This window comes from Tympanuchus pallidicinctus, unplaced genomic scaffold (assembly GCF_026119805.1).
Source record: "Tympanuchus pallidicinctus isolate F22 unplaced genomic scaffold, pur_lepc_1.0 scaffold1, whole genome shotgun sequence".
Lineage (NCBI taxonomy): Eukaryota > Metazoa > Chordata > Aves > Galliformes > Phasianidae > Tympanuchus > Tympanuchus pallidicinctus.
In genome coordinates, this window is record NW_026294618.1 from 6,272,062 (window position 1) to 6,298,249 (window position 26,188).

The following is a 26,188-nucleotide window of genomic DNA, read 5'->3' on the forward strand; positions in this document are numbered from 1 at the left end:
GTTGCACTGAACTGAATCTTAGATGAGAATTAAAGTATAATACATTGTCATAGGGAAACTTAATTAGCACATACGTGATGTGACCTTAAGGTGGGATCTTGAGAAATTACACTGTTAGCTCCTGTTTAGCTTGAGGTTTTCTCTTTTCAGGTAACTTAGTGCCCTTTGGAAGGGAAGATGACTATTTAATTAAATCCTATGAATCTTTATCTTTTCCAATTTCAACCTCTAATTTCCCCTGTGAAAGTTTCCCCACGTAGATGACTTCAACTTCATTTTGACTACAAAACCACTTGGGTTTCTTTTAATTTATTCTTGATCTAGCTTGTTCATTTTTATCTCATTTTTCATTTCTTTCATAGCTTTAATTACCTTCTCCTTAAAATCGTTTAAATCCTGCATGCTGATGAAATTAGATTAATAGATTGTATTTACCCAAATGGTTCTTGTACTTTTTTTAAATACAAGTACTGTCATGATGCAATCATGTTCTACCAGTCCCTCCTTAATAGACTGATTATTGGACCAAGTTCGTGTGCCGGTTCTGGGGCGAATCTGATATTCAGCATTTTAGGATTGTGAAGGTTTTGCTCTCTAATTAGTTCCAGTTATTTCCATCACTTCTCTTCCGTGTTAAATTTTCCACTGAAATTTGATTTTTCTGCTTGGATGAGTTCTTTAAAATATAGCATTCTTTCATCACTTAGTTTCTCCCTTTCTTGTTTCTTTTTTTTTTTCTTCTTCTTTTTCCAGTCCTTATTTCTTATATGCCTTGTAAGACTGTTTAGCAAGGACTTCAGACCTTCCCATCAAGCCTGTACATTTTGCCTGATACAAACCGCAGGCAGTTGTATCACAGAGTCATTCAGGTTGGAAAAGACCTCCAAGATCCCCAAGCCCAACCCATCCCACATGCCTGCTGACCACCTCCCTCAGTGCCACATCTCCAAATCACATCTCCAGGGATGGTGATTCCATCACTTCCCAGGGCAGCCTATCCCAATACTTGGCCACTCTTCAGAGAGAAGACTTTTCCTAGTATCCAGCCCTCAGCTCAAGCACTGTAGGCTTCTTCATGAGCTCATTCATTCATTTTAGTTCACTGGAAATACACCTTTCTGAAATAGTGTTTTTTACAGACATGGCTTTGATCACTTAAACTAAGCTTACTTTCTGTCAGCACATCCTTTTTGATGTTTAGTTACTTATGGTGTCTTAGGTAGCCTCATAGATGATTCAGAGGCTGCTTAGTGAAGCATTCTGGTATCTGTCTTGTCTTCAAACATTTTAGGTCTTACTAATATTAGAGAAGTCTTTCTTTATAGTGTAACCTGACTGCAGTCATAGCAGAGACCAAGCTTTACTGTTCAAGAATGTGTATTTTCCAGAGAGGCTTTTGCCCCCTGGACAGTTCTGCTCTGAGTGCAGCAGTCATAGCACCTCCCATGACATCCTTTTCTTCCAACCCTCTCTGTCCATCTTTTCCTATATTTTTACTTTTGCTGAGACACAGAGCTCTGGGTTAGCAGCGTGGGATGGGTGGGCAGAGGGGCTGGAGAGGCTAAGAAATCATAGAATTAAGGTTGGAACAGACAGCTATGATCACCACGTCCAGCCACCAACCCATCCCATCCTGCCCCCTACCCATGTCCCTCAGTGCCTCGATGTCTTTATTCTCATTGCTTTTTGATATGGGATGGAGGGGTTTATGTCACAGCACATTGAAACGTGGTCATGCATAAATTCTATCTTGATATCAACTAAAAAGAAATTGTGTTTAGAATTAAACAACAGGAGTAGTGCTTTGGAGTTTAAATGAACTGAAATTATTAGGCTTTTCTTTTCTGTAGCAAGCGTGTATTTACCCAAATGTTTTATTGTATTTTCTTACAGATATTTTCTCTCAAATATCAGACTCAAATGGACTGATGATATTTTCCAAGTTTGATCAGTTTTTGAAAGAAGTCCTAAAACTTCCAACTGCTGTGTTTGAGGGACCTTCTTTTGGATACACAGAGCATTCTGTACGGACGTGCTTCCCACAGCAAGTAAGAGTTTAATTCAGAACTGTTTCATTTCTTGTTACTGCAGTCCTGTAGTCCTGGCTTCTTTGGTCATAGCTTGTGGTTTGCAGGAAGGGAGGATTTGGTGACATACAATGTGTTATCTAAGCAGATTTAAGCCTGAATAATTTAAAATAGTCCACCTAGGTCTTATGGAATCAAAGGATTTTGCACACTTTTAGTTTGTTCTCCTCTAAGGAGTACCTTTGAACACATGGGAAGAACATCAAGGGTAACCTGTTATTGTCTGAAACAGGAAGTGCAGCATTTCTACCTTGGAGTTTTTTTAGGCTTACTAGTAGTAAGAGTATTATTTTGAACAAATCAATTGTTAGTTGGCTTAGTCTGCACAAAATAAATGCATTTTGTGTAATTTTTGGAATAGATATTGCAGAAGCTTCTGCAGTATCAATGTTTCTGTTATGATTTGATTGTTCTGAGAAATTGCTTTTAATTTGAGATGTACAATAGCATAATTAAGCCTTAATTCTACTATAAGCATAAGCCTAGATAAAGCTAGACCTAAACTTAAATGTTTCGTCTCTGATTGTGACTATATTCTAAATATTTCTCAAAGTGTTCAGATTTAGAATTTGTAGTCACTTTTGCTGAATTTATGTTGATCAGGAGATCATATATTTGAAATAGAACACAAAAGGAAAGGAAACAACAAGAGCTCCTGCTCACCTGTAAGTTACTGAGGGCAGAGAATTGTCTCACAGCTGATGTTTCTGTCGGTAATTGCTGAGGCATTTATTGGTTATCCCTCATTCTCAACATACCACCCTTTTTCTCAGGCTGTGCAAGCCACTCCTGCGTGTAGGGATACTGCATTTAAGGGGCAAACCATGGACTCATTTGAGAGTTACCAAGTCATACATCAGATTCTAAGCTGTAAATGCTCTGTCTGCAAAGAGAGATGCGAGACTTGCCTGACATTTGTCATGGTTGCTACCCAACCAACCTGGTGTCCTTTTATGATGACATAACTGTATCAGTGGACAAGGGAAGAGCCACTGACGTTGTCTATCTGGACTTCAGTGAGGGCACTGGCGCAGTCCCCACAAAATCCCACTCTCCAAAAGGGAAAGATATGAATTTGATGGGTAGCCTGTTCAATGGATGAGGAACTGGATGTGAGATCGTTCCCAGAAAGCGGTGGTCAATGGCTCCACATCCAGATAGAGATGAGTGATGAGTGGTGCCCCTCGGGGGTCAGCACTGGGACTGGTGCTCTTTGATGTCCTCATCAATGACATCAATAGTGGGATTTTGTGCATCCTCAGCAGTTTACGGATGACACCAAGCTGTGGGGTGCAGCTGACAAACCCAAGGGACAGGATGCTGCCCCTCTGCTCTGTGCTGCTGTGAGGCCTCACCTGCAGCACTGCATCCAGGTGTGGAGTCCTCAGTACAGGAGAGACGTGGAGCTGTTGGAGTGCATCTTCACGTTATCTTCTGCAACCTTCCTCAGGCAGGGTGATTACATGGGAACTGTTTATTGAAAGTGATTCCTAGCTGATGTTAACATTTTATCTGGATGCTGAAATCATTTGGGAGACTGAATGGTTACAGTGGGCACAGTTACAATAATGTAAATCCATGCATTATTGAGCTTAGGGCCAGGAGCACTGCCCTGTGTTACTCAAACCCCACAGGGTCACAGATGGAGTAATTCAGTCTTGCTGTCCACAGGGAATAGATTTTATTGGGACACTTCAGCAAGAGCTGCATTCTTTACAATGGTTTCCAAATTCATATAGAGCTTCCAGCCATGATTTACTATTCAAGGCCAAATGGGTGCTGTCACAGATAGGAGATCATGTCATACTTTCCTTCAAGCTTCTGTTCACCTGGCTGTGATGCCTGTGTTTCTCATAAGGATATTGTATTACCCATTTCAGAAAACACCAAGGGAGCAAATGCTGGGAGGTGTTTGACCCTCCTGACTGGCTGTGCTGTGAAAATTTGAACTTTCAGTTTGTGTTCTTTGGGTTGGGTTCCTACTGACGGGTGATCTGATTGTGTTGCATCACAAATGCTGGGTGAGTGAGGCTTTTGTGTTTGCTTCATGGTAAGGCTCTGAGCCCAGCTCCAAAAAAGCCACTTTTGAGTCTCCTTCCCCGCATTCTAGCTTCAGGAGCAGGAATTGCCAGGAATGCTTGCAGTGGCATCAAAACTGTGTGCTTTTGTTAAGTTGGTGCTTGCAGCATTTCCCACCTGTATCAGTGCAAAAATCCAGAGCCTGAGCCCTTGCTGCCCTCCGGTGAACTGCAGAGAAGTCGCTGCTCCAACAGGGGCTGGAAGGTTTAATTTGCTTGAGGGAAAAATTTCCAGCAGAAAAGCTGTCCTGTTACATTTTGATTCTAATGTGAGTTGTGCGTATTGTACACAGAGATCTTTGTCACCAGAACACATTTATTTGTGACTCGGAGCAACCACAGGAGGAAGAACCCACAGCTCCTGTGAGATACGAGGTTTCTGACTTTAACAAAAAGTAGCATACTTCTTACCTTATAACTGCCTTGGTACTCAGCTCTGTCTGGCTTTCACTCCTCCTCACAACCGTTATGGCCACAATGAAATCTCTTGTTGCAAGTTCATATGGCCTTCAGCTGTGTGGCACCAATGTGAGACCTACAGGTCTTACTAAAGGCACCTGGATAACACTCCTAGTGATTTCGAATTTGGAGTCAGCCCCAAAATAACATGACAGTAGGACATGTAGGACAGCAGGTCCCTTCCAAGTTAAACTATTCTGTTGTGTTTTCCTGCCGTTGTGATAACTCCCAAACTTATTTTTCAGCTTAGTTGGGTTGCAGTGACCCAGAACGTTGACATGCACTCTGGATGTCTTATCTCTGGATTTGCTCAAGGCCAGGCTGGATGAGGCCCTGGGCAGCCTGATCTGGTGGGTGGCAACCATCCCATGGCAGGGGTTGGTGCTGGGGGGACTTTCAAGCCATTCTATCATTCTATGTCTCTGTGATTTTTAAGGTTCCTTCCAACCCAACCATTCTATCGTTCTGTGATCTTTAAAGACCCTTCCGCCCCAACCATTCTATGAAGATTCTACTGTTTTCCATATTGGAAGCAATGTATCAAAACCAAAGTGCCACCATGGCTGTCTTGGCATGGCCCAAGGTGCTGCATGCCCTTGTTCAGCTCTGGCAAAGAATTACAGTCAGAAAATGTTTCATGTGCTGCCATGTATGAAACAGGGTGAGAGATGGGAGTCAGGTGGAACGGGACCCTTAGAGGAGTACATGTGTAATGCTATACAGTCATGGAATCATCGAATCATAGAATGGCTTGGGTTGGAAGGGACCCTTAAGCCCATCTGGTTTCAACACCTGCCATGGGCTGGTTAGCACTCATCAGATCAGGTTGCCCAAGGCCCCATTTAACCTGGCACTGAGCACCTCCTCTACCCATACAAGATGTCTAATGCACCGCTTGCACAGTGGGCAATGATGGTATTCAACACTGTGAGCTCTGAGGTTCCCCAGGAAAGTGGTGGAGTCACCATCCCTGGAGGTGTTCCAGAACTGTGGGGATGTGGCACTGAGGGATGTGGTTGGTGGGCTGGGGCTGGACCAGGTGATCTTAGGGGTCTTTTCCAACCTGGATGATTCTGTGACTCGTTTTTCTATCGTTCCTTGTTGTGTGAACAGGGCATTGGGTTTTCAGACACTGCAAGCTGTGAACAGTTCATGGAATAGAATCACAGAATGGTTTGGGTGGGAAGAGATCTTAAAGCCCATCCATTTCCAACCCCCTGCCATTGGTAAGGTTGTGAACCATGAAATCGGTTCAGGGTCATCCAACCTGGCCTTGAGCACCTTCAGGGATGGACATCTATCAGAGGGCTTCCTTCAGCACTGGTAGCGTGCTTCTCGGAAGCACTGAGATGTGGATTTGTTGAAAGGTGCTGGGTTTCTTCACTTCCACAGCAAGGAGGAGGCAGGTTGGTGGAGCAGGGCTGTGAGAATCCCAGCCTGGTTTTTCCTCCAGCTCTGCTTGCCCTGCCCTTTGGATGCTCTTTGAGGTAGCACTGCCACAGGATAAGGTGAGGAAAAAGTGGTCGTCTGCTTAGGAGACATTCCTAATCTTCCAGCCGCCTGCATGCAAAAGCCAGTATATTCTCATGTTATATCCACAGCACTCTCAACTGGTTTTGTTACCAATTGTCTCCATCTGTTTGTATTTGCAGCAGAAATTTTCTCTTGCTCAATTGAATTTGAAACCTTAGAAAATACTACTCTTAAAACATGACTTCCTTCTAATGATTTCATTCCAATTTCATTAGCAGCGATAATACATTTTCTAAACCTTAGTGCAGTTCTCCCCTTGCCTCTTGTTCTGTATTTCTTTAAAGTAATTTACTGTGTGGATGCTGTATGAATATTAGTTGTAATTACCTTTTTTTTTAATGTTTGCTATTTTTAGTGCTGCCTGTATACTTGAAATACCTTTTCCTACACTGTTAAATAACCTCCTCACATTTGTTGTATCCCTCTTGAACTACAATCCAGCAGCTAATCCAGGCTGACTTGTCCTCCATTTCTTGGGATTTTCTAATCATCTGTGAATCTTTAATTTTTGTGTGACGATGCTGTGTCTGTACTGATACCCTCTCTGTGGTGGTGCTGTTTGCTCAGTGTAGGTTGAAGCTCCCTGAACAAAATGTCTGCTTTATCATTATAGCATTTCCTATGTTGGTAAATGGAAGCTGAATAGTAGTGAAATGTTAAAGCTGAAGTTATTTTTGGTGCTGAAATTTTGAAATGAAATGGACAATTGTCTTAAGCTGTGTTTCTTTTTCCTTTGCAGAAAAAGATCATGCTGAACATGTTTTTAGACACGTTGATGGCTGATCCACCTCCTCAGTGCCTTGTGTGGCTGCCTCTCATGCACAGACTTGCCCATGTTGAAAATGGTAAATAGAATATTTTGTTCGAAACCCGTGAGCAGGGCTGTATGCTGTTCAAATACGTTGATATGCTGTCCTTTCTCAGTGAATGCGTTCCCACTGTAACTGTCCAGGCCCAAATGCACTTAGGCTTTAGGATTCTGTTGGAGTGACACATGTTCAGCACTTCTAGGAGGAAAATGGATGATTGCTGGAACCAACAACAACGTCAATTGGTTGTTAGTATTTAAGTTAAGGTTCTAACATTGTTAGTAGTGAAAGACAAAAAAAAAAAAAGAGAAAAATGGCATTTTCTCAATGCTCACATTTATTCTGAAACTTTTACAGTAAATCTTCACTTGAATGATGCCTCAACATATGCTTTCCAGTGTGAACTTCCAAAGATGTTGGTACAGTTCAAATATCTTGAGCAGCGTTTGAGCACGAGTCATAGAATCACAGAATGTCGTGGCCCATGAGGATCATCGAGTGCAGCTCCATCTGGTCACTTCATTCACTCACTACAAATGCTGAGTTCCTCTCACTTCCAGACCTCTTCTAAAATTCCTGTTATTTCCGCTAACAGAATCTGTTTAAGGAGCAATAAGAGATGGAAAAACTGAATGTCATCTTCTGTTTCCTTCACCACACAGTAAAATCCTCTTATCGTTCTTCAACATCTCTGCCCTACCAGGTGTTACCTCTTCTTCAGCTTAGTGTGTTTATAAGCATCTCAGGGTGTAGATTTCTTCCTTTTAGGACATGGATGAAGTCTCTCTTGTCCTTGCCCAGGCAAAGCTTTAAAACTCCAGCAGTCTGTGTGTCTCTAGCAAAGTGTTCAGGATTTATTCCATTCTCTGCTTCCTGATGTCTGTGAAGTGGTTCAGTATTGCTGTGACTTTGATATGCTCTTTTGTGGTGTTTGTTTTATTGTCTTTTCTTGAGCCTCTTGCAAAACATATCTGGCTGTGTTTATAATCTGCATTTGTACAGCACTGAATAAGAGCAGAGCTGCAATGCTCAATGGGCTTTTTCTTGTTTATTGCAGCAGAAGAGATGGTTAATTTCCCAATTGCTCTGTATGTTTACAAACGTTTTCTGACAATTGTGTGTACAATTGAAAAGAAAAAAAGTGATTTATCAAAGACTTTTTGAGGGGGAGTAATGTCATGGAAACAGAGCTGAAAGGGAAAACTTCCTTAGGAGCTGAGAAGGTTGATTTAGTTGAAGTGTTAGGGAGACTCTGGCACTGCCAATCTCATTCCCACACTTATGTAACAGGTTGAAATGGCAGTAGCTACTGTTTGCTCTTTTTCCTTTATCCTCTTATCTTTATAGGCTTTTACTTCAAGTAAAGCACACAGGCTGCAATAAATACAGTAAGGGAACAAGCTGTAAAAAGTTAATATGCATTATAGGTCAAGGTAGAATTTTACAGAGCTCAGGCAAGGGTGAATGTTGAAACATAATGGAATAGTTCAGTTGGAAGGGACTTTCACAGACCATCTGGTCCAATTACAAGGGAAATGGTGGAAAGACCTGGAGGTAATCCAGTAGTCTGAGCTTTTTTCTTGAAAGTACCAAGAAGAAATTATTAGATAGCCGAAACAGCGGTGTCCTGAACAATGCCTTGTGCCATCAGGTTGGAGGAGGAGGTCAGTGCCTTCTGTCGTTGGGTTGGGAGATGGGATCAGTGCCCCTTGCCATCAGGTTGGAGGTTGTCCAGGCTGTGGAGTCTCCATCCTTGGAGACACTCAGAATTGAAACTGGCCGTGATGCAGCAGCAAGCTCCAGCTGGCCCGACTTGAGCAGATGTCCTGAAGTTCCATCCAGTCTCAGCTGCTCCGTGATTCTGTGGTTCTATATGTGTTTACAATGGAAATTCCATTGAATCATTCCCTGAAGTTGTTCATTTAGGAAGCAGCCTTCTCATCTTTCGGCTCCAGATGTTAAGTGATATTTTCCTGATAGAATGGTCTCAGTCCTTAAAGCTTCATCCTTAATTTTGTCTCTTTCCTGCTGCCGTCTTGGTCGTGTCACCTGAAGTTACCTGATCAGTGCTAGTCTTGTTCTGCAGCCTGTTGTTTCTTGCCAGTTTTCTCTGGATTGTGCCTTGTCAGTGCTTCTGTTACCTCATCTTTCCTTCCACACAGATGCTTGTCTCCTTCACAGTTTGTCAGCATTTTCATTAATTACTGTAGCAATCATTGAAAAGTTACTGCGGAGGCATCTGAACACCTTAGCTGACAACTGAAGAAAAATTCCTCCTATTTCTATGGCTGTCTTTTCAGCTCTCTTTCCAGCAAAAGGCACTTAGGCTGTGAACTAAGTTTGTTCTATTGGAGAAACAAGTTTTTTCCTTACCTTTAAATCTTGTCTTCTTTCTCAACACATCAGACAAATGTCTTTGGTTGGTAGTACTGCTCTGGACAAATGGGCCAGCACTTTATTTGGAGAGCCATCAGTTCAGATTGACTGCATTGCTTTTGTGTCAACATTCCAGTCCTTTTAGTTTTGTTCCTGGAGAAATGCAAATGGAAGGGGTCTTCAGGCTGTGTTCTCTTTGCTCTGTAAAAAGGAAAATATCCTCTGAAAAAAGGAAAAGAATATCCGACTCCTGAATTTGGCCTTTGTGCTGTCTTCAGCACTCATTATCATTGGTAGAAATACTTTGCCAGCTCATTTGCTCTTGAGGGTAGGAATGTACAATGGTTCAGAAAAACAAATGTATGAATGGGTAGGGACAGTGCAGTTTGTGTTTAGGAGTTCCCAGTTAAAGAACAATCCATTGCAGTTTTTTGTAGTGTCAGGTCATTCTTTGGTTGGTTTTGGCTGCCTTGGCAAATCAATCTTTAGCTTTCCCAGAAGCTCAGAACCACTGCAGTAATTTCTGAAAGGGATTGAGAATTGCTACTTGCTTTTTCTGAAATGACCCAATTCATGTTTAGCAACTGCTGAGCAGCCTTGCCTGTAGTAAATCTATTCCAAACAAGAAAGGATAGAAACTGACAGTGGAATCCGTTTTCAGCTTTCCTTTGGAAATAAACAGATAAAAACAATAAAAAACTAGAAAATCCAGGAAACTGCAGTGCTTATGCCATTTTTATTCTCCTTTTTTTTTTCTTTCTTTTTTTTTTCTCCACATATTTTGCAAGGAAGAAGGTGATTTCCTGGGAAAATATGCCAGACGTGCCTCTGTGCTTCCCCAGGCTCCTGGGAATTCTCATTTCCATTAAGAAAGCTTTCCATAAGCTTGCAGATGTCCCACAAAACCCCTCAGAAATATCCTAAGGGAGGCAAAGGAGTTCCAGTGGCAACTCCATGCTTTCATTTTGGTCTGATCCTCTCTGAGGGGCATAATGTCACTTACACGTACCGATGATGAACATGCAGAAGCACATTTCAGAAAGAAGTGATATTGCAGGAGGTTTTAAACCCATCACTTCTTTCCTGGATAAAAATTCTATAATACTTTTCAGTCTTTCCTCCTGCTGGTCCCCAAGCTTTCCTGTGCAATGCAGATTTCTACCAAAGGCCATCCTTCACAGCCTGCTGCTTGGCACGTGCCAGACTGACGCAGTCCATCTGAAGCTGCTGATCCCGTGCAAGGAGCCCATCTGATCTGCAGGGTCAGGTGGAAAGCAGATCCAAAGGGAAGGCTTTATTAAAGGGTTTGGCAAAGCTTGAGAACTTTTATCATTCCTCTCATAGCTCACGCTCAGACTTTAATTTCACAGGTTTTTCCCAGTTAGTTTTTGGTAGAGTTTTATAAAACTCAGGAGAGGAAGAAGACAAACCAACCAAGTGAACCCCAACCAACCAACGCCCTCTCTCCTGCCCTTAGATTTTGCCAGTGCCTTGTCTTCTCTTTACAAGTCTTCCCTCCTCTTCCATCCATACTACTCAGGATACATCTGTGCATGCCTGGTAACTTGTCAGAACTTACCTTGGAAGGTGATTCACATTCTGTTTTGATGCTTTGATTCTGTTTTGATTTGATATTTCTAATATAGCATGGGAATTCTTCATTATAATTGCCAGAAATTATGTTTTTAATACTTAGTAGCTCTTTCTACAGGAAAACTGAGTTCCAGCAGAGGAGTGCAGAACCAATTTGGGTGTATTCACAACTTAATTGAGTCAGGAGGTCAAGTTCCTTGTTTAATCGACAGAAACGTTTGGGTTCCTGTTGAAGTGCTGCTTGAGCAGACCTCTCTCCATTGGGCTGAGCTGAGGATGTTAATCTGCTGGAAGACTTCAAGTCTTCTCTTTCCGCTCATCAGAATAGTTTCCATGGAAAAATAAAACACTGGAGTTGGAACCTGGAGCTTGACATATGTGTTATACGCTGGTCATGTTTTTTGGGCTACTTTTGCATGAGCTCAGAGCACTAGGATTTTTGTGGTTAATTAAGCAGATGATTACATTTTTATCTCATAGCTAACATCATCATTGGTAAGTCTTTTGCTTTGGAGTACTAGAATTTAGATGTTCTGGATGTGCACATCAGTATTCCTGGCCTGGGTCCACTAGGACAAAGCACAGTCATGTAGCAATATGTCAGCTTACAGATGTAGCTATTAGTACCAGATGAAAAAGAGTAGTATAAAGACAGATGTTTAAATAAAGGTTTGTATTTATAGTCATGGCAAGTTCTTCAAAGCATTTCTCTTCCAACACTAATTCTGTCTTAGCCAGAGTTTTTGAACAGTGCGTTTTTCCAGGTCTTCTCTGCAACACTCTTACACAAAAATATTGCTTCATCTGCATCCTGCTTTAGCTTTCTACTTTCATTATCTCCTCTTTGATTTCTTTTCTTGTATTTTAAAGTTCTCATATTTTCGTTTTCCTTTAGCTGCTGGTTTTTTTTCACATCTTTGTCGATTACTCCTACGCACTTCTATAAAGGCTCTGTTCTTTTCTCCTACTTATTTCTGTCTGTGTTTTGTTCTTGGTATCCTTCCCATGGAAATACTCTGTCATCTCTATGTAGACAACTTTGCTATGCTTCTCAATTCCAGACCAGTCTCCAGTCTGCATATATCTTACCTGTCTGATGTATCTTTACATTTACAGTAATTTGAAATAATATATCTGAAATGCAGATCCACAAATATTGTAAAACTTTTCCTCATTATTTCATTTTAAGTAATCTAACGTGTGTATTACTACTGTATTTTGGAAGCCTTTATCATATGTCCTAGTGGGAAATACATTGTTCAGACAGAGCAGTGGTTTTGGCATTAGCAGTGAAAGCGTAAGATAAAAGGCGGATGCACAAAGGAGGGCAGCTAATGGAGACTTCAAGGCAGGGATTTGGGGGTTGCAGCTCAAAGACTGATGATGGAATAACATTTCCCATTTGGGTGGGAAACAGTAATGAGGGATTTTGTCAGGAATGGCTTCTTGGTAATGAGGCAGAGGGATTTATGTCCTGTTCTCCAGGAGTTAGAGAAGAAAATATGGACAAATGAGCGTGTCTTTATAATCTGAAAACCTAATCCAATATATTCCAACCATTGTGGTTGGAAAAGACTTCCAAAATAACCAAGCCCAACCCATCCCACCGCGTCCACTGACTGTGATCCTCAGTGCCACATCCCCACAGTTCTGGAACACCTCCAGTTTGGGTGTCCCCACCACCTCCCTGGGCAGCTGTGTCATTGCAGCACCACTCCTACATATATTTTGATATACTGGGGAGTCAGAAAAACAGACCACTGAAAACATACAGGCGTCTCAGGTAAATCACAAGATGGCACAAGATCTTTGAGTAAATTGCAGTAGAAGAGAGCAAATGAGAGATGTCTTTGAGAGAGGAGAGGAAAGAAAAGGAGGAGGAGAATGGTCACATCGCATTTTCACTTGGAAGAATTTAATATGTCCAGATCAGAGAAGAAATGTGAATGAAAAGAGAGATTTGAATACTGACTGGATGATTGCTCGTGGCAGTTTTGTACACTGATGGCCAAAATGGTCTGCTGCTGAGAATTAATTAGAGGAGAAGAATTTTGGAGGCTGGCAAGATAGGAAGAAGAGGACACAGCTGGGAGAGGGTGAGGTGAGTTTTGTGATGTCTCAGAGGGTCTGCTGGCAAGAATCACAGTATCCTTTAGGTTGGAAAAGACATCTGAGACCATCAGGTCCAGTGGAGGAAGGAAGGAGCGGGTTGTCTGTCAAAAAGGACCCAGGAGGAATCTTGAATTTGGAGCACTGACAACCAGGAAAGGGAACAACTGAAGTCTTGGAAGCAGTGAGAAGTAGTAAGAAGCTTAAAACTCCCCCTCCCATACGTGACTGGAAACTTTGAGTAAAGGGACACCTCCTGAGAGGAAGTATCAATAGCAAGAACTTGTTCAGATCACTGAGGCAGGGAAAATAAAGCATAAGCAATGACACCAGTGAATGTTTCAGAGGCAGAATGGAGAGGAAGAATGGGATGGGATGAGGTCCTTGTGGTTCAAGCACAATGTGGAGTCAGGAGTGTCAGTGGTATTAGAAACATCATCAGTGCACCTCTTCGTGACAGCCTCAGCCTGGAACGGATTCGTGTGGACAGAAACATGGAAGGCAGTCTGAACAGGACAGAACTAAGGTCTTCAACACCATATTTTATTGGCACATTGACATAGTCCCAAAAGTTGGAAAAAAAGCATCTGCATCTGACTGTGCTGTAGCACTTGGCGGTAACCAGGTAAGGAAGACCTCACGATCTCTGACAATGACTGTTTCAGTCTTTTTCCTCATCATGTATGCAGTATGCTCAGAACCCTGTCACCACTGTAATTTTGTCTGGTGTTTATTTCATCAGAGTGCTGCTACTGCATTCCTTCAGTCAAGTGCATCTGCTTCAAGTTTTTGATTCTTTGGTTCAGAGCTCCATGTTAAGGCAGTGGCCCCATGTCTGGTCCCAGCAGGAGACAGAAACTCTCCATGGACAAAGGGTTCTTGGAGGTGGATACCAAAAAGCTGTGGGAGCCCATGACATCATCTATTTCCCTTTCCAAAGGCAAACTTTACATACATTCAAAGTTCCCAAGAGATCTGCCCTGCTGCTGCATAAAATGTTCAGTCCAAAGGTTTCAGCGTCGGTGTGGATGAGAAGCTGGGCTGAGATCAGTGTTAAATATTCTTATGGTGAGAAAGTTTTTCCTAGTATTCTAGCATGGATTTTTCGTACTGCAGTTTAAATCCTCAGGTCCCTGGGTTTTGGCCGCTGGCTCTGCAGAATGCATTGGTATTTTTGTAAGTACCTCTTGCGTGTTTGGTGCCTTCTCACAGTCACCTCTTAGCTAAGCTGTCTCCTAGATCTTGTTTGTTGAAACGCGATGCCCCAAGTTGGGCATTTTGTCAGTTTTTCAATATTTTATGAAAACAGTGAGCAATACTTGACCTGGAATAAAGCCTTTTGGAGCCCTGCTTGTTCAATCGTTTTGTTTTGATAATTTTCTGGTCTTTTCCCAATGAAATTCACATCACAGTTACAGTCCTTTCATCTACTGGGTACTTCCTCTGTTAGGCAAATACCACGGCCTGCCATTTTTGGAAGAATTACTGAAGTAACATGGGAAATTGGTGACATTTAATGCCCTCGTTCTGGTTTCAAGGGCAATTAGCCTGGCATGGAAAGACACAAAGTTGAGTTGGGGAATGTTGTTCATGGCTCACGTTCTTCAGGTGCTTAAGCTCCTTTAGTATTTGTTCAAGTACTCTACCAGTTTAAATAACACGAGAAGGCCGTGGTTACATATGTATAATTTCATCTTTTCTTGAGGATCAGAACTAATCACAAATTTTGTGATACCTCTTTTAAATCACTTGCTAATTTTCTCTCATTCTTTCATGTCTGTCTTTGTCTTGGGATACTACATTATTCCTTCAGCTGTCATTGATGATTTGTTCCTGTTTTTACTTCTGTAGGCTTCTTTTTGAATTTGAAGTTATTGAGCTCATCGTTTTAGTCAAGTTGCTTTTTTAACAACAGTCTGCTCCTTCCTCTGCCCAGAGATATTTATACTTGTTTCTTTAGCATTGTTTCTTTAAGGAACTGACAATTCTCTGAACTCACTTTTCCTGTTGTGTCTTCTTGTAGTATGCTTACTGACTCATATGAATTTACTGAAGTCACTGAGATCATGTTCTCCACTTCCTAAGATGTAGAAAGTTATTGTTGCTGTGTTAACTTAAGGTTGCTTGTCATCTTTTTTTATTTTTTTCCAACCAGTTCTTTTCTTATATTTGAAATAAATGTAGAACTTGCTTTTCATTGCTTTCTCTGCCTTTTGAATAAGGATATTCAAAAGGTAGCAGTTCCTCTACAGGAGCTTCCATTTCCACTGGGCATTCGTATCACTGAAGCTGACTGTCTTGTACACATCATTTTCTTTACGTGGTGTTTCCATGTAGCAGTAAGAGTGTCATCCACCTGAGTCTTGGCTTGTGATATTGCTGTCCAGGTTAATGCTCAAGTGCTCTTCCCTGTAGTTATTACCTTGATGTTTTCAACAACTTGGGCAAACCCATCCTCAATTTGGGTAGCATTTCTGCACCGTCTAGCTGGGGAAACTCCTGGTCTTTGGGAAGTGTCGTCTAGCAAGAGGCTTTAGAGCAGAATACAGTGCTCTGAATTTGAGTGAGAAGCTCTTGGCTCACTCAGGTCCCTTAGGCAGAAGTCAACCTTTGTGAACCTTTTTTAGGGGTCTTTTTCAATATTCATGATTCTATCATTCTATCTGGGGACATGGTGGGAATGGGTTGGGGTTGGACTTGATGACCTTTGTCTTTTCCAGCTTTAATGATTCTATGATTGTATGAATATGACGCTATTGCTTTCCCTGTCCACTCATGTTCTCTCTGTTGTTGGATTTGCATTGAGCTTTCTGGTTCTGAGGAAATCCAAAGGGGGAAAAGGCTAGAGAAGAAATATTGAACTTGTTGGATGGTGCTGATATGTTATCAACTCAGATATGTCGTTATTCTTCCAAAATAATCTCTTCTGGGCTCAGAAGCCATGGCGTGGATGCAGTAATAATTTCTTTCAGTGATCGAGAACCTGGGTTGTGGTTTGTTTGGTTTTTCTTGGAAGCTTTCACAAAATGTAATGATTGCAGTTTTCTTAAGGTTTGCTTATTTTCATTTTTTCTGTTTCCCTCCACATCTTCGCCAAGTCTTCCATCCTGTGGAGTGTTCCTATTGCCGCTGTGAGAGCATGATGGGCTTCCGGTACCGGTGCCAACAGTGCCACAACTACCAGCTCTGCCAAAACTGCTTTTGGCGTGGCCATGCCAGCGGGCCTCACAGCAACCAGCACCAGATGAAGGAGCATTCCTCTTGGGTAACTTGCCTTTCTTTGTCTTGTAGACACAGCCCCTTCTGTACTGATTTATTCTGAACGCTGAAGTTGTTTTTATAACAGAACTGCACAGTAGGACTGTTAAAGGTTTTCAAATAGTCCAAGTGTGCAAATAGGTCAATCGCATTATTTTTGTTATAAATGATGATATTCTTTTATCAGTTGTTGTCATTCCATTCACCAGTGTTTAAAGCACGCAATGCAGCCCTTTTCAAATCCCTAACACATTGTTTTCTTCCCCTCTTCACCACAGTTCTACTTTTTACATATATTATTATTACTATTATTACTTTCCTTCTATTCTAGCTTAACAAGTCTTAGAGTTTGCAATTCTTTTCCTCCTCAGAAAGGTAAACCAGTCTCAGGAAGGACCTGTATCCAAGTGGCATCTTTAAACACAGTATTTCTTTAAAAGAAAAGGACTATATGATAATCACACCTAGCGTAATAATAGACAATTATAGATAGAAAAACTGATTTTCTGGCCAAAAACTTAAGTCTTAATTTTTTACTTTTTCGAAGAGATCAGATGATGATTGGATTATAATTAGCAATTATCTCCGTGAGAAAGTATCATTATGGTATGACTGTTTAATATAGAAAGCTGGGGCTTAGTACCAGGCAGCAGTTAAGCTATCATCTAAAAAGACTTCGATACTTAAAGGCAATTTGCTCAGAAATCTGTAGAAGGAAGGGAATTTTAGCAGCAGAAAATGTTGTTTTATTGTTCAGAAACAAGAGTTAGCTTGTCTTAGTAAGAAATTGCAGCAGCAGCTGAAATGGAAGAAACATTTTTAAAAGACGTTCTTGTGTACATATGCTGTGTTTGTAGGAGGATTAGGTAGAACAAATATAAAGGTATGGGGGGACATGAGCTGAAGGAATAAAAGGTAGCAGGAGTTTGGTACAGTCACAATCCAAATCAAAGCAAGTTTCAATCAGCAGGCTAAAGATTACTTACAGGTAAAACAAAGACAGAAGGTAGAAATCAAGGACAAAGTGGGGAAATTTTCAACTGGTTGGTTCTTAAGCAAAAAGCATTCTGAATATACTAAAAAGTTCAGTGATGCATAAAATGCCACCACAGGCTTAGTAGCCCCCTGTAAAATGAGTACGGAAGGGGGATCTTTTAGAAAAGGAGCAATATCTTCCATTATTTTCTATCTACACATCTATTTATCTATCTGTGTGGGGCCATAGGCTTGGACATGGTAGTGCAGGTGGGGCTTCATAAGGGCAGAGTAGAGGAGCACAGTCCCCTCCCTGCCCCACTCCCACCCCTCTGTGGATGCAGCCCAGGCTGCTGTTGGCATTCCAGGCTGCAAGTGCACACTGTTGGCTCATATCCAGTTTTTCACCCACCAGGACCCCCAAGTCCTTCTCCTCAGGGCTGCTCTCAATGTGTTCTCCCAGTCTGTTCTCAAATATAGGATTGAGTGGCCCAAGTGCAACATCCTGCACTTGGCCTTGTTAGACCTCATCAGGTGCCCCCTTTTCGAGCCTGTCCAGATCCCTCTGGATGGCATCTCCCCTTTCTCTCCTGTCAACTGCACCACTCAGCTTGGTGCCATCAACAAACTCACTTAAAGTACAGTTGATCCCACTGTCCTTGATACTGATAAAGCTGTTGAAGTGCACCAGACCCAAGATGAACAACCCCTGGGGGACTCGTCTCATCACTGCCTCCATCTGGACATAAAGCTGTTAACTACAAGGCTGTGACCTTCCAACCAATTCTTTATCCACCAAAAAGTCCAGCCTTCGAACTCACATCTCTCCAACGTGGAGATAGGATGTGGTGGGGGACCATGCCCAAGGCTTCACACAAGTCCAGGCAGACAACAGCAGTTGTCCTTCCTTTGTCCACCAGTGCCATCACTCCATCACAGAAGGCCACCAGATGGGTCAGGGACAGTCTGCCCTTGGTGAAGCTGTGCTGCCTCTCTGATCACCTCTTCATCTCATGTGTGCTTAACATCTCTTCCAGGAGGATCCACTCCTTGATCTATAGATAATAGTGCTTTGTTAGTTGTAAGCACCCTTCAATGAGTGGCTTTGGAAGGTTTATCAATAAGCCCAGCAAATGTTCTGTGTCAACAGGGATAAAATCTTGACTTCCATTGGGAAGCCATTGCAGTGAGCACTAATCAAATGGAGAATAACAAGCAGACCCTGTTATCTACAAGGTTATGGTTTAGCAATATTGTAAGTAGTTGTTAATAAGATTTTGTTTGCAAAATTGCTTCTCCTATATTTCTAGTTCGTTTAATTTTCCACTTAGACTGCCTTAAAGGAATACAACATGTGGAGCTTGTCCCATTCTGTCCTCAGGGGCTGAGGGGACACAGTGCTAACTGAGGGCACAGCACAGTGCAGGGCTTGTGAGCCCAGCAGGGGAGAAGAAAAAACCTCCCTTCAGAATCTCCACCTTCAGACCTGTGACACTGAAGAGTATGGTTTTGCTGCTTCCTGCCAGAGCTGCACAAAGCCTGAGGCCAGCCATGTGAGTGCTGTGCCTGCAGAAAGAAGGGTTTGATACTATTTACCTGCTCTGCTCAGTCCTTGAACTGGAAAAAAAATGTTCAAATAATCTAAAACGTAGTGTTGTAAGTGGTGTTAGGGAAACAGTGCTGGAGCTGATAGTTGGTTTATCCGTAATTCAGTTGTCCACTTCAGATGGGGAACTTCAGAGGTGTTCAGAGGGCAGGAAACCCAGAACTGTACATCTTAAGTAACCATTCTGAAAAGAAGGGGACCTCTGAGATGTTCAGCAACCAGACACTGAAATGTAGCTATTGAAAAGCCTCCTTGGTTCCTTAAACCATAGATATCCAACCTTTTGGCTTGCTTGGGGCTGCACTGAGTGTAGAGGAATTGCCTTGGGCCCCTGGGAAATGGGTGATGACTGAAAGTATTTGAAATTAAAGGCACACAGGCTGTGTTTCCATTTAAACCTGAAGAGCATAAATTGGACTGTAGGATGTGTGAAACCTGGAGGCTGGGATACCACAGTGGCGTGTCCAACTACCCAGCTGGACATGACTGAGATCCCAGTGTGATGGGAAGTTGCAAATAGTTCATGAAACATAGTTTGCTCCCAGCTATTTACAAATATAGATTGAAGTCAAGAAGGAACAGCTGGGGAAGACGATGGTGAAACTTTGGTGGTGCTAGAGATGGGCAAATGGACAGTGTTACTGGGGGAGTTTGTGGTGGTGTCAGTGGTAGAGGAGAGGGTCGTGGGACTGCAGGGCTTCTGTTTGCTTTTCTAGGAGGTGGAGAGTGCAAGGCTGGGTATTAGGAAGAACTTGTTCCCTGAAAGAGACGTGGTGATCCATTGGCACAGATGCCCTGGGAGGTGGCGGGGTCACCAACCCTGGAGGTGTTCCAGAGCCGTGGGGATGTGGCACTGAGGGGGGGGAGGGTGCCCACAGGGGGCAAGGTGGGGTGGGCTGGGGTTGGACTTGGGGACCTTAGAGGTCTTCTTCAACCTTAATGATTCTGTGATTCAAAGATGCTTAATGATTCTGACATTCAAAGATGTCAAAGAGACAGAAAAGTAGAACTCAGCTCATTGGGAAACAAAATAAAATGCTATTTCTCAGAGAAACCAGCTATCCCTACCAGGTGCACTTGCCAGTGAAGTGCTTCTTCGGCACATTCTGCCTTTTTCACTCTCAGCCACACTGAGAATCATCATTCAAAAGTTGGAATCGATGGAAATTATCTCTCCTCTATCATTTTCATGAAGTGAAGTTGCTCTATTTCTGCATTCTACGCAGCACCGCGTTTGCTTGACAATATAAATGGTGGTGTAGCACGACAGGATGTAATGTCTGTTACCACAGTGGAAAAACACTTTTAAAATAGGCTAACATGCTGCAGAGAGGTCACAGAAAAGGCACTGTGAGATAGATGGTCTGTGCAGAAACCAGAAGATGAACACGATAAAGGGAAAGGAAAGAAATGCACCGAGACTAGAAGCAGAGAACATCTAGAGATAAGTGTATGTGGGAATTTTCAACATGTAGGGTGAATTCAGGAAACCCAGAATTTTTTACTATCGTTGCATGTGATAGCAAAATGAAAGATGATCATTTGAATTTCACTGTGGGTTTGGTAGGAAATAACATAAAGCATGAATTGTGATTTTTCATTAGTTTTCAAAATAATTAAAGGCAGCTGCTCCTCTGTAGAACCCTCTGTGGCGAGAGCGCTGTGCACTTCAGCCATAAGAATCTGTACATCCAGCCAAGCAGTTTTGCATTAGTGCTTGGATGGGGCTCAGATCTGTCTGCAGAGCCCAGAGCTGCACACTGAAGAGGCAGGTGGCCCTTCTCAGCTGCCTCCAAAGCCGCTTTGTCCACCACAGGAATCCTCCTGTACTAACAGGAAGAAATTACCATAAGAAATTTCAGTGGGTGTGGTGGTGATGGTTGGCCTTGTTGATCTTGGAGGTCTCTTTCAACCTTAGTGATTCTATGTTTCCGTGGTTTTGTTTCCAAACCAACATTCATCACGAGTTCCAACAGGCAGCCTCCAGTTGTGCCTCTCACAGTTCTCACTTCGCTCCAACTTGAATTGTAAGAGAATGGGAGAAGGTAATAAAACTTCAGTTAAGAACCAGAAGTCCGAATGTATTCTTAGGGGCACCCAACTCGTATTTCTTTTTTAATTTGAAAGGAATTTTTATCTTCTGTTATTTTCCAATTTAGTTGAGTGTTTCACTTAAAATGCGTTGTGATCTGCTACAAGCCACCTAAACTCAGAGGGAACAACATTCTCACACGCACATTCCCTACTCTAAAACCTTCATTGCTTGTTGTCTTTTGCTAAAGCCAAGAGGCCCAGAAATGAAGAAGCTCACTGATTGGTAATTATTAACTGTGTAATCCGTTGTAATTGTCATTAATTGCCAGGTACTCATTCATGTTAACTGTAAGTGTGTGTGTACCCCGATACTGGGTGGCCTTGCCTTCTCTTTAAATCAGTGTGAAGTTGAATTGTGATTTCAGGTTGGATATTAAGAACAATTTCTGCTTTGAAAGAGCAGCGCTGCAGTGGCACAGCTGCCCAGGGTCACCGTCCCTGGAGGTGTTCCAGAGCCATGGGGATGTGGCACTGAGGGACATGGGCATGGTGGGCTGGGTTAACAGTTGTTCTTGATCTTACATGTCTTTTCCAGCTTTATTGATTCTATGATTAAAAGTGCATTCAGAATTGAACCAAATTTCCCACTGGAGCATCTTACAGGGATAGGAACTGAGAGGGACTAGCAATCAGCCACAAGGTTGCAGCATCTGTGTGGGGAGTTGGATCAGAAATACAGCACTTGGTGGGTTACTTCTGAAAAAAGAATTTTTTGGCCTCCAAATCGTAAACTTGAGGAGTGAACAGCATTTTAAGATAGGTGATGGACCTCCTCCTGCATCAGGTCATTATTTCTTCCTCAGAGCAGGTGGGAAATCCCTGCGCTGGTTCTCCGCTCTGACACAAACACTGAGCATTGTATTTCTTGAAGTTACATATTTTTGTTAAACTACTTTCATTTTTCAGTATTGTAACACTAAAAAAGAAAAAAAAAAAAAAAAAAGCAACTAACAAACCACCAGCCCCCCCCAAAAAAAAGCCAACAAAACCCAACTTGCTCATCTGTGCAGTTTCTATACTCATAGATGACCTTTAGAGGTTCCTTCCAACTCAACGATCGTATGATTCTACAACTCCTTGGTGTGGTGTAGCAGAAATGAATGTTTCCGAAAACTCTCTTTTTCGTGTTTCTCTGTTATCTGATTGCACACATTTCCCTGCTCTTTGTAACAGTGGTCTCATTTTGGTCACTTCTTTTCCAAACCAGAAATCGCCTGCGAAGAAGCTGAGCCATGCAATCAGTAAATCACTTGGCTGTGTACCAAGCAGAGAACCACCTCGTCCCGTGTTTCCTGAACAGCCAGAAAAGCCACTTGATCTTGCACATATAGTGTGAGTATCTGTTGTTGTAATCGGGCTTCCACTTAATCAGCAATATAGAATAATCAGTGATATGAATCTAAGGCTGTGTGGTTGTGTGGGGCTTTGGAAAGAGGCCTTGGGTTGGAATTATAAAGTCAAACTGATGGAGTGATTTTGGTAGAATACCATTGTACTGGTGTTCGTTTGAACCCACCTCAAGTCAGTCTGCCTCCCTGATTTGCCAGGGAGAGTAGAAGTTCAGAAAATCCTCAAATTCTGGCACATTCTATTTTTAATAAACTGAGCACCCAAGTAAATCTATTTTAACTTCTCTTTACAAGGGTGGATGGTGATAGGACAAGGGGGAATGGTTATAGACTGAGACAGGGGAGGTTTAGGTTGGATCTTAGGAGGAAGTTTTTCCCCCAGAGAGAGGTGAGGCACTGGAACAGGTTGCCCAAGGAGGCTGTGGATGCCCCATCCCTGCAGGCATTCAAGGCCAGGCTGGATGTGGCTCTGGGCAGCCTGAGCTGCTGGTTGGTGACCTGCACACAGCAGGGGTTGGAACTGGATGAGCACTGTGGGCCTTTGCAACCCAGGCCATTCCATGATTCTATGATTCTATGATTTTAATACCTGTAGGACTTTGGGAAAAGTTGCAGTCTTCTCACGTGGATAAATTTAAGCACGTGGTACAGAGAAGAGGGAGGAAAGAGGAGAAAAGAGATATAATTTATATAAAATGGAGGATTCCTGTGTTCAGGAGTATTCAGCAATTTGCAGTTCTGAGAGTAAGCAGAGTTGATGCTCGTCTGTTTTCCTTTGGGTGTTGTCGTAAATATTAGGTTCTTCTTGAACTGCTGTCTGTTGTCACAATATCCAGCTGGAAAACCAAATGACTCAAATCTGAATGTCTTAGAACTGCTGACAGTTCAACATGAGCATGTGCTGCTGTGACCTTTCCTGGTGCTGGATGATTTTTATGGGCTGTTTATACACTCCTTTCAGTAAGAGAAAGCTGGAGGGTGGCTCGTCGAGGTACCAGGAAGGTGGAGCAGTGAGAATTAGCGTGGTGTGATTTTCTTTTGTATCAAGTATGGAAGATCCATAACTTGATCTGAAAAAGTAGTTGCAGTGCTGAACTCCTTAAAAACGTAGTTTTGAGCTTTACCAATCTGTAATTAGCCATGTGATTGTTTTCTCTTTTTATCACGGAATATTTCCCAACAGTTGTACTTTCTCCAGTCCTATGCACTGAGTGGAGTTGGATGTGGTGCAATGGAATATCATCATTCTGATGTTCGCTGTGTAATTCAACTCATAAATAAAAAAAGAAAAAGTCTGTCATGCTACTGTTCAGTTCCGAGCTCTCCTTAATGAAAGACATATTGGATGTACAAGGACAAGGCTGCTTGTTGTCCCCAGAATTAGACTGCCTACCTCTGTGTTGTGGTTTGGATGCCGTGCAGTTTGTCATTAAGCTTCAAACGTGGATTTTCTGTTGTGAGGTCCTGCTCAGACTCATAGAAAAGGATTCTGTGGGGATAAATTTTCTTGAGTGGTGAATCATCCTGAATCTGTTCACATTTTAAGATTGTCCGTGCTGCTGCCTGGCTGGAGCTCACCAGCATTCACAGTTCAGAGTGTGCAACATATAGTGCTTCTAAGGGAAATAAAAGAATATGCAGTTCCATAAGTGCAGTGCATGAAAGTAATTACAGTAGTGGTTCTGGTTTTTGGGTTTTCTGTATGAGTGATGCCGTGGGAATTTCTTAAAAGGAATAGAAAATAAAAATAGAGGAAAGAGTTTGTAAGCATGAAAAGGGACATATCCAGGGTGAATTCTTTGCTAGCATTCAGGTTACAAAGAGAAATTGCTCAGGGCTACAATGAGTCATTATTTAGGTGCAAGTGATCATGACCTGATTACAGTTCTTGCATGTAAATGAGGTGCACACCAGCATCTAACAGCACTTAGCAGTCTGTCTCACAAAGCTGGAATCAGTGTCAGCCGAGTAAATAATGCGAACATAAAGATATTAATAACTAGGAGCTGTCTAAGAACACTTGGCCAGGTGTCACCCTGCAGGAAAGCTTTGGAAGGGTGGCGAGAAGAAAGCTGCACTGCTCCAGGGAACAAGAAAAGATTGGTAGAAGGAATGCAAACTGTGAGTTGTGCAGTATGGGAGAGGGACTTGAAAAAAAGGATTGCTGAGGGGACAGAGAAATGGGCATACGTTGTTAGTATAGGTAATACAGAACAGAATGAAATTGTCCTGTTGCTGCCTTAAAATAATAAAACTGGTCAGTGCTGATGACAGTTTCCAGAGCAGTTTCCAGACTGTGGTTTGGCTGTGAGCAGTTGTGCAGCGTGCTGTTGGTCCCTTTCGGAGGTAATCCAAAAGGAGCTGGAATTTCACCTTCAGTGTTTTCAGTCCCGACTGAAATAGGTGCAGAATTCCTTAATTTGGAAACTTGCTGCTGGTTGTTGATGTCTTGGAGCAATCAGAAAGTTCCCAGAGTGCAGGAGGAAAATGCCTGTTCTTTCTTTTTCCAAGGAGGGAGAGAGATTGGAATTGCACAGGGCAGTTTCTGACACGTTGAGTTTACCAGCATGACTTTGATGGCAAATAAACTAATGGAGCAGTAAAGAAGCTAATTTGTTGACCAGTAAATAGAAACCTAACTGGTGCCAATCAGCATACACGGGCTTTTGGCAAACTCATGTGGTCAGACTCAGTTTGTATCTTCTTGATCAGATTAGTTGTGATTAGTGAAGTGGTACTGTTGAAGTAATGCACTTAGTATGAGCGCTGCACCATTTGGAAAACAATCATCAACAGATACACAACCAATTGAAAACCAAGTGCTGAGCTAGTTGTCCTTGATGTAACTGGAGAGTTGGGCAGAAAAAAAACAGATGAGGTTTAACAAAAGCAAGTGTAGAGTCTTGCATCTGGGGAGGAATAATTCCATGCAGCAGTACAGGTTGGGGGATGACCTGCTGGAGGGGAGCCCTGCGGAGAGGGACCTGGGTGTCCTGGTGGACGACAGGTTGGCCATGAGCCAGCAGTGTGCCCTTGTGGCCAAAAAGGCCAATGGCTTACTGGGGTGCATTAAAAAGAGCGTGGCCAGCAGGTCGAGGGAGGTGATCCTCCCCCTCTACTCTGCCCTGGTGAGACCTCATCTGGAGCACTGCGTCCAGTTCTGGGCTCCCCAGTACAAAAAAGACAGGGATCTCTTGGAAAGAGTCCAGCGGAGGGCCATAAAGATGGTGAAGGGCCTGGAGCATCTCTGCTATGGGGAAAGGCTGAGCGATCTGGGTCTGTTCAGCCTTGAGAAAAGGAGACTGAGAGGGGACCTGATCCAGGTCTATAAATATCTAAGGTGTGGGGGGCAGAATGGCGAGGCCGGACTGTTTTCAGTGGTGAGTGGAGACAGGACAAGGGGAAACGGCTGGAAACTGCAGCATAGGAAGTTCTGCACAAATGTGCGCAAGAACTTCTTTACAGTGAGGTGGCGGAGCACTGGAACAGGCTGCCCAGGGAGGTGGTGGAGTCTCCCTTTCTGGAGATGTTCAAGACCTGCCTGGATGCCAACCTGTGCGACCTGCTGTAGGGAACCTGCTTTGGCAGGGGGTTGGACTCGATGAGCTCTGGAGGTCCCTTCCAACTCCTACAATTCTGTGATTCTGTGATTCTGTGATTCCTGAATAAGTGCTTGGTTTAAAACAAGGTCCTGCAGACCTGGCCTCTGTGTATTTAATTCATGTTTTAATGGCCAGGAGGAAAAGTATAAAATCACTGCTAGGCAGTGTGGTGAGGGTTGGTGTCTTCTCCCTGGTATCTAGTAGTAGGATGAGAGGTTATGCCCTTAAATTGCAGCAGGGGAGGTTCATGTTGGGCATTA

The 26,188-nt window shown here is 42.7% G+C and overlaps 2 protein-coding genes across 14 annotated transcripts in view; one reads left to right on the top strand and one right to left on the bottom strand.

Annotated features, from left to right (window-relative positions):
• Positions 1-26,188, bottom strand: part of OST4 (oligosaccharyltransferase complex subunit 4, non-catalytic) — a 223,238-nt gene that overhangs the window by 32,719 nt on the left and 164,331 nt on the right. The gene's annotated exons all lie outside the window — the stretch shown is intronic.
• Positions 1-26,188, top strand: part of DTNB (dystrobrevin beta) — a 188,207-nt gene that overhangs the window by 27,358 nt on the left and 134,661 nt on the right. For all 13 annotated transcript variants that reach the window (XR_008208815.1, XR_008208844.1, XR_008208843.1 and 10 more), the window contains exons 7-10: positions 1,894-2,048; positions 6,897-7,002; positions 16,143-16,309; positions 22,185-22,309. Coding sequence is in view for 9 of the 13 variants with exons in the window: in XM_052692300.1 (XP_052548260.1) it covers positions 1,894-2,048; positions 6,897-7,002; positions 16,143-16,309; positions 22,185-22,309 (553 nt within the window). In the remaining 4 variants the exon portion in view is untranslated. The remainder of the gene's footprint in view (positions 1-1,893; positions 2,049-6,896; positions 7,003-16,142; positions 16,310-22,184; positions 22,310-26,188) is intronic.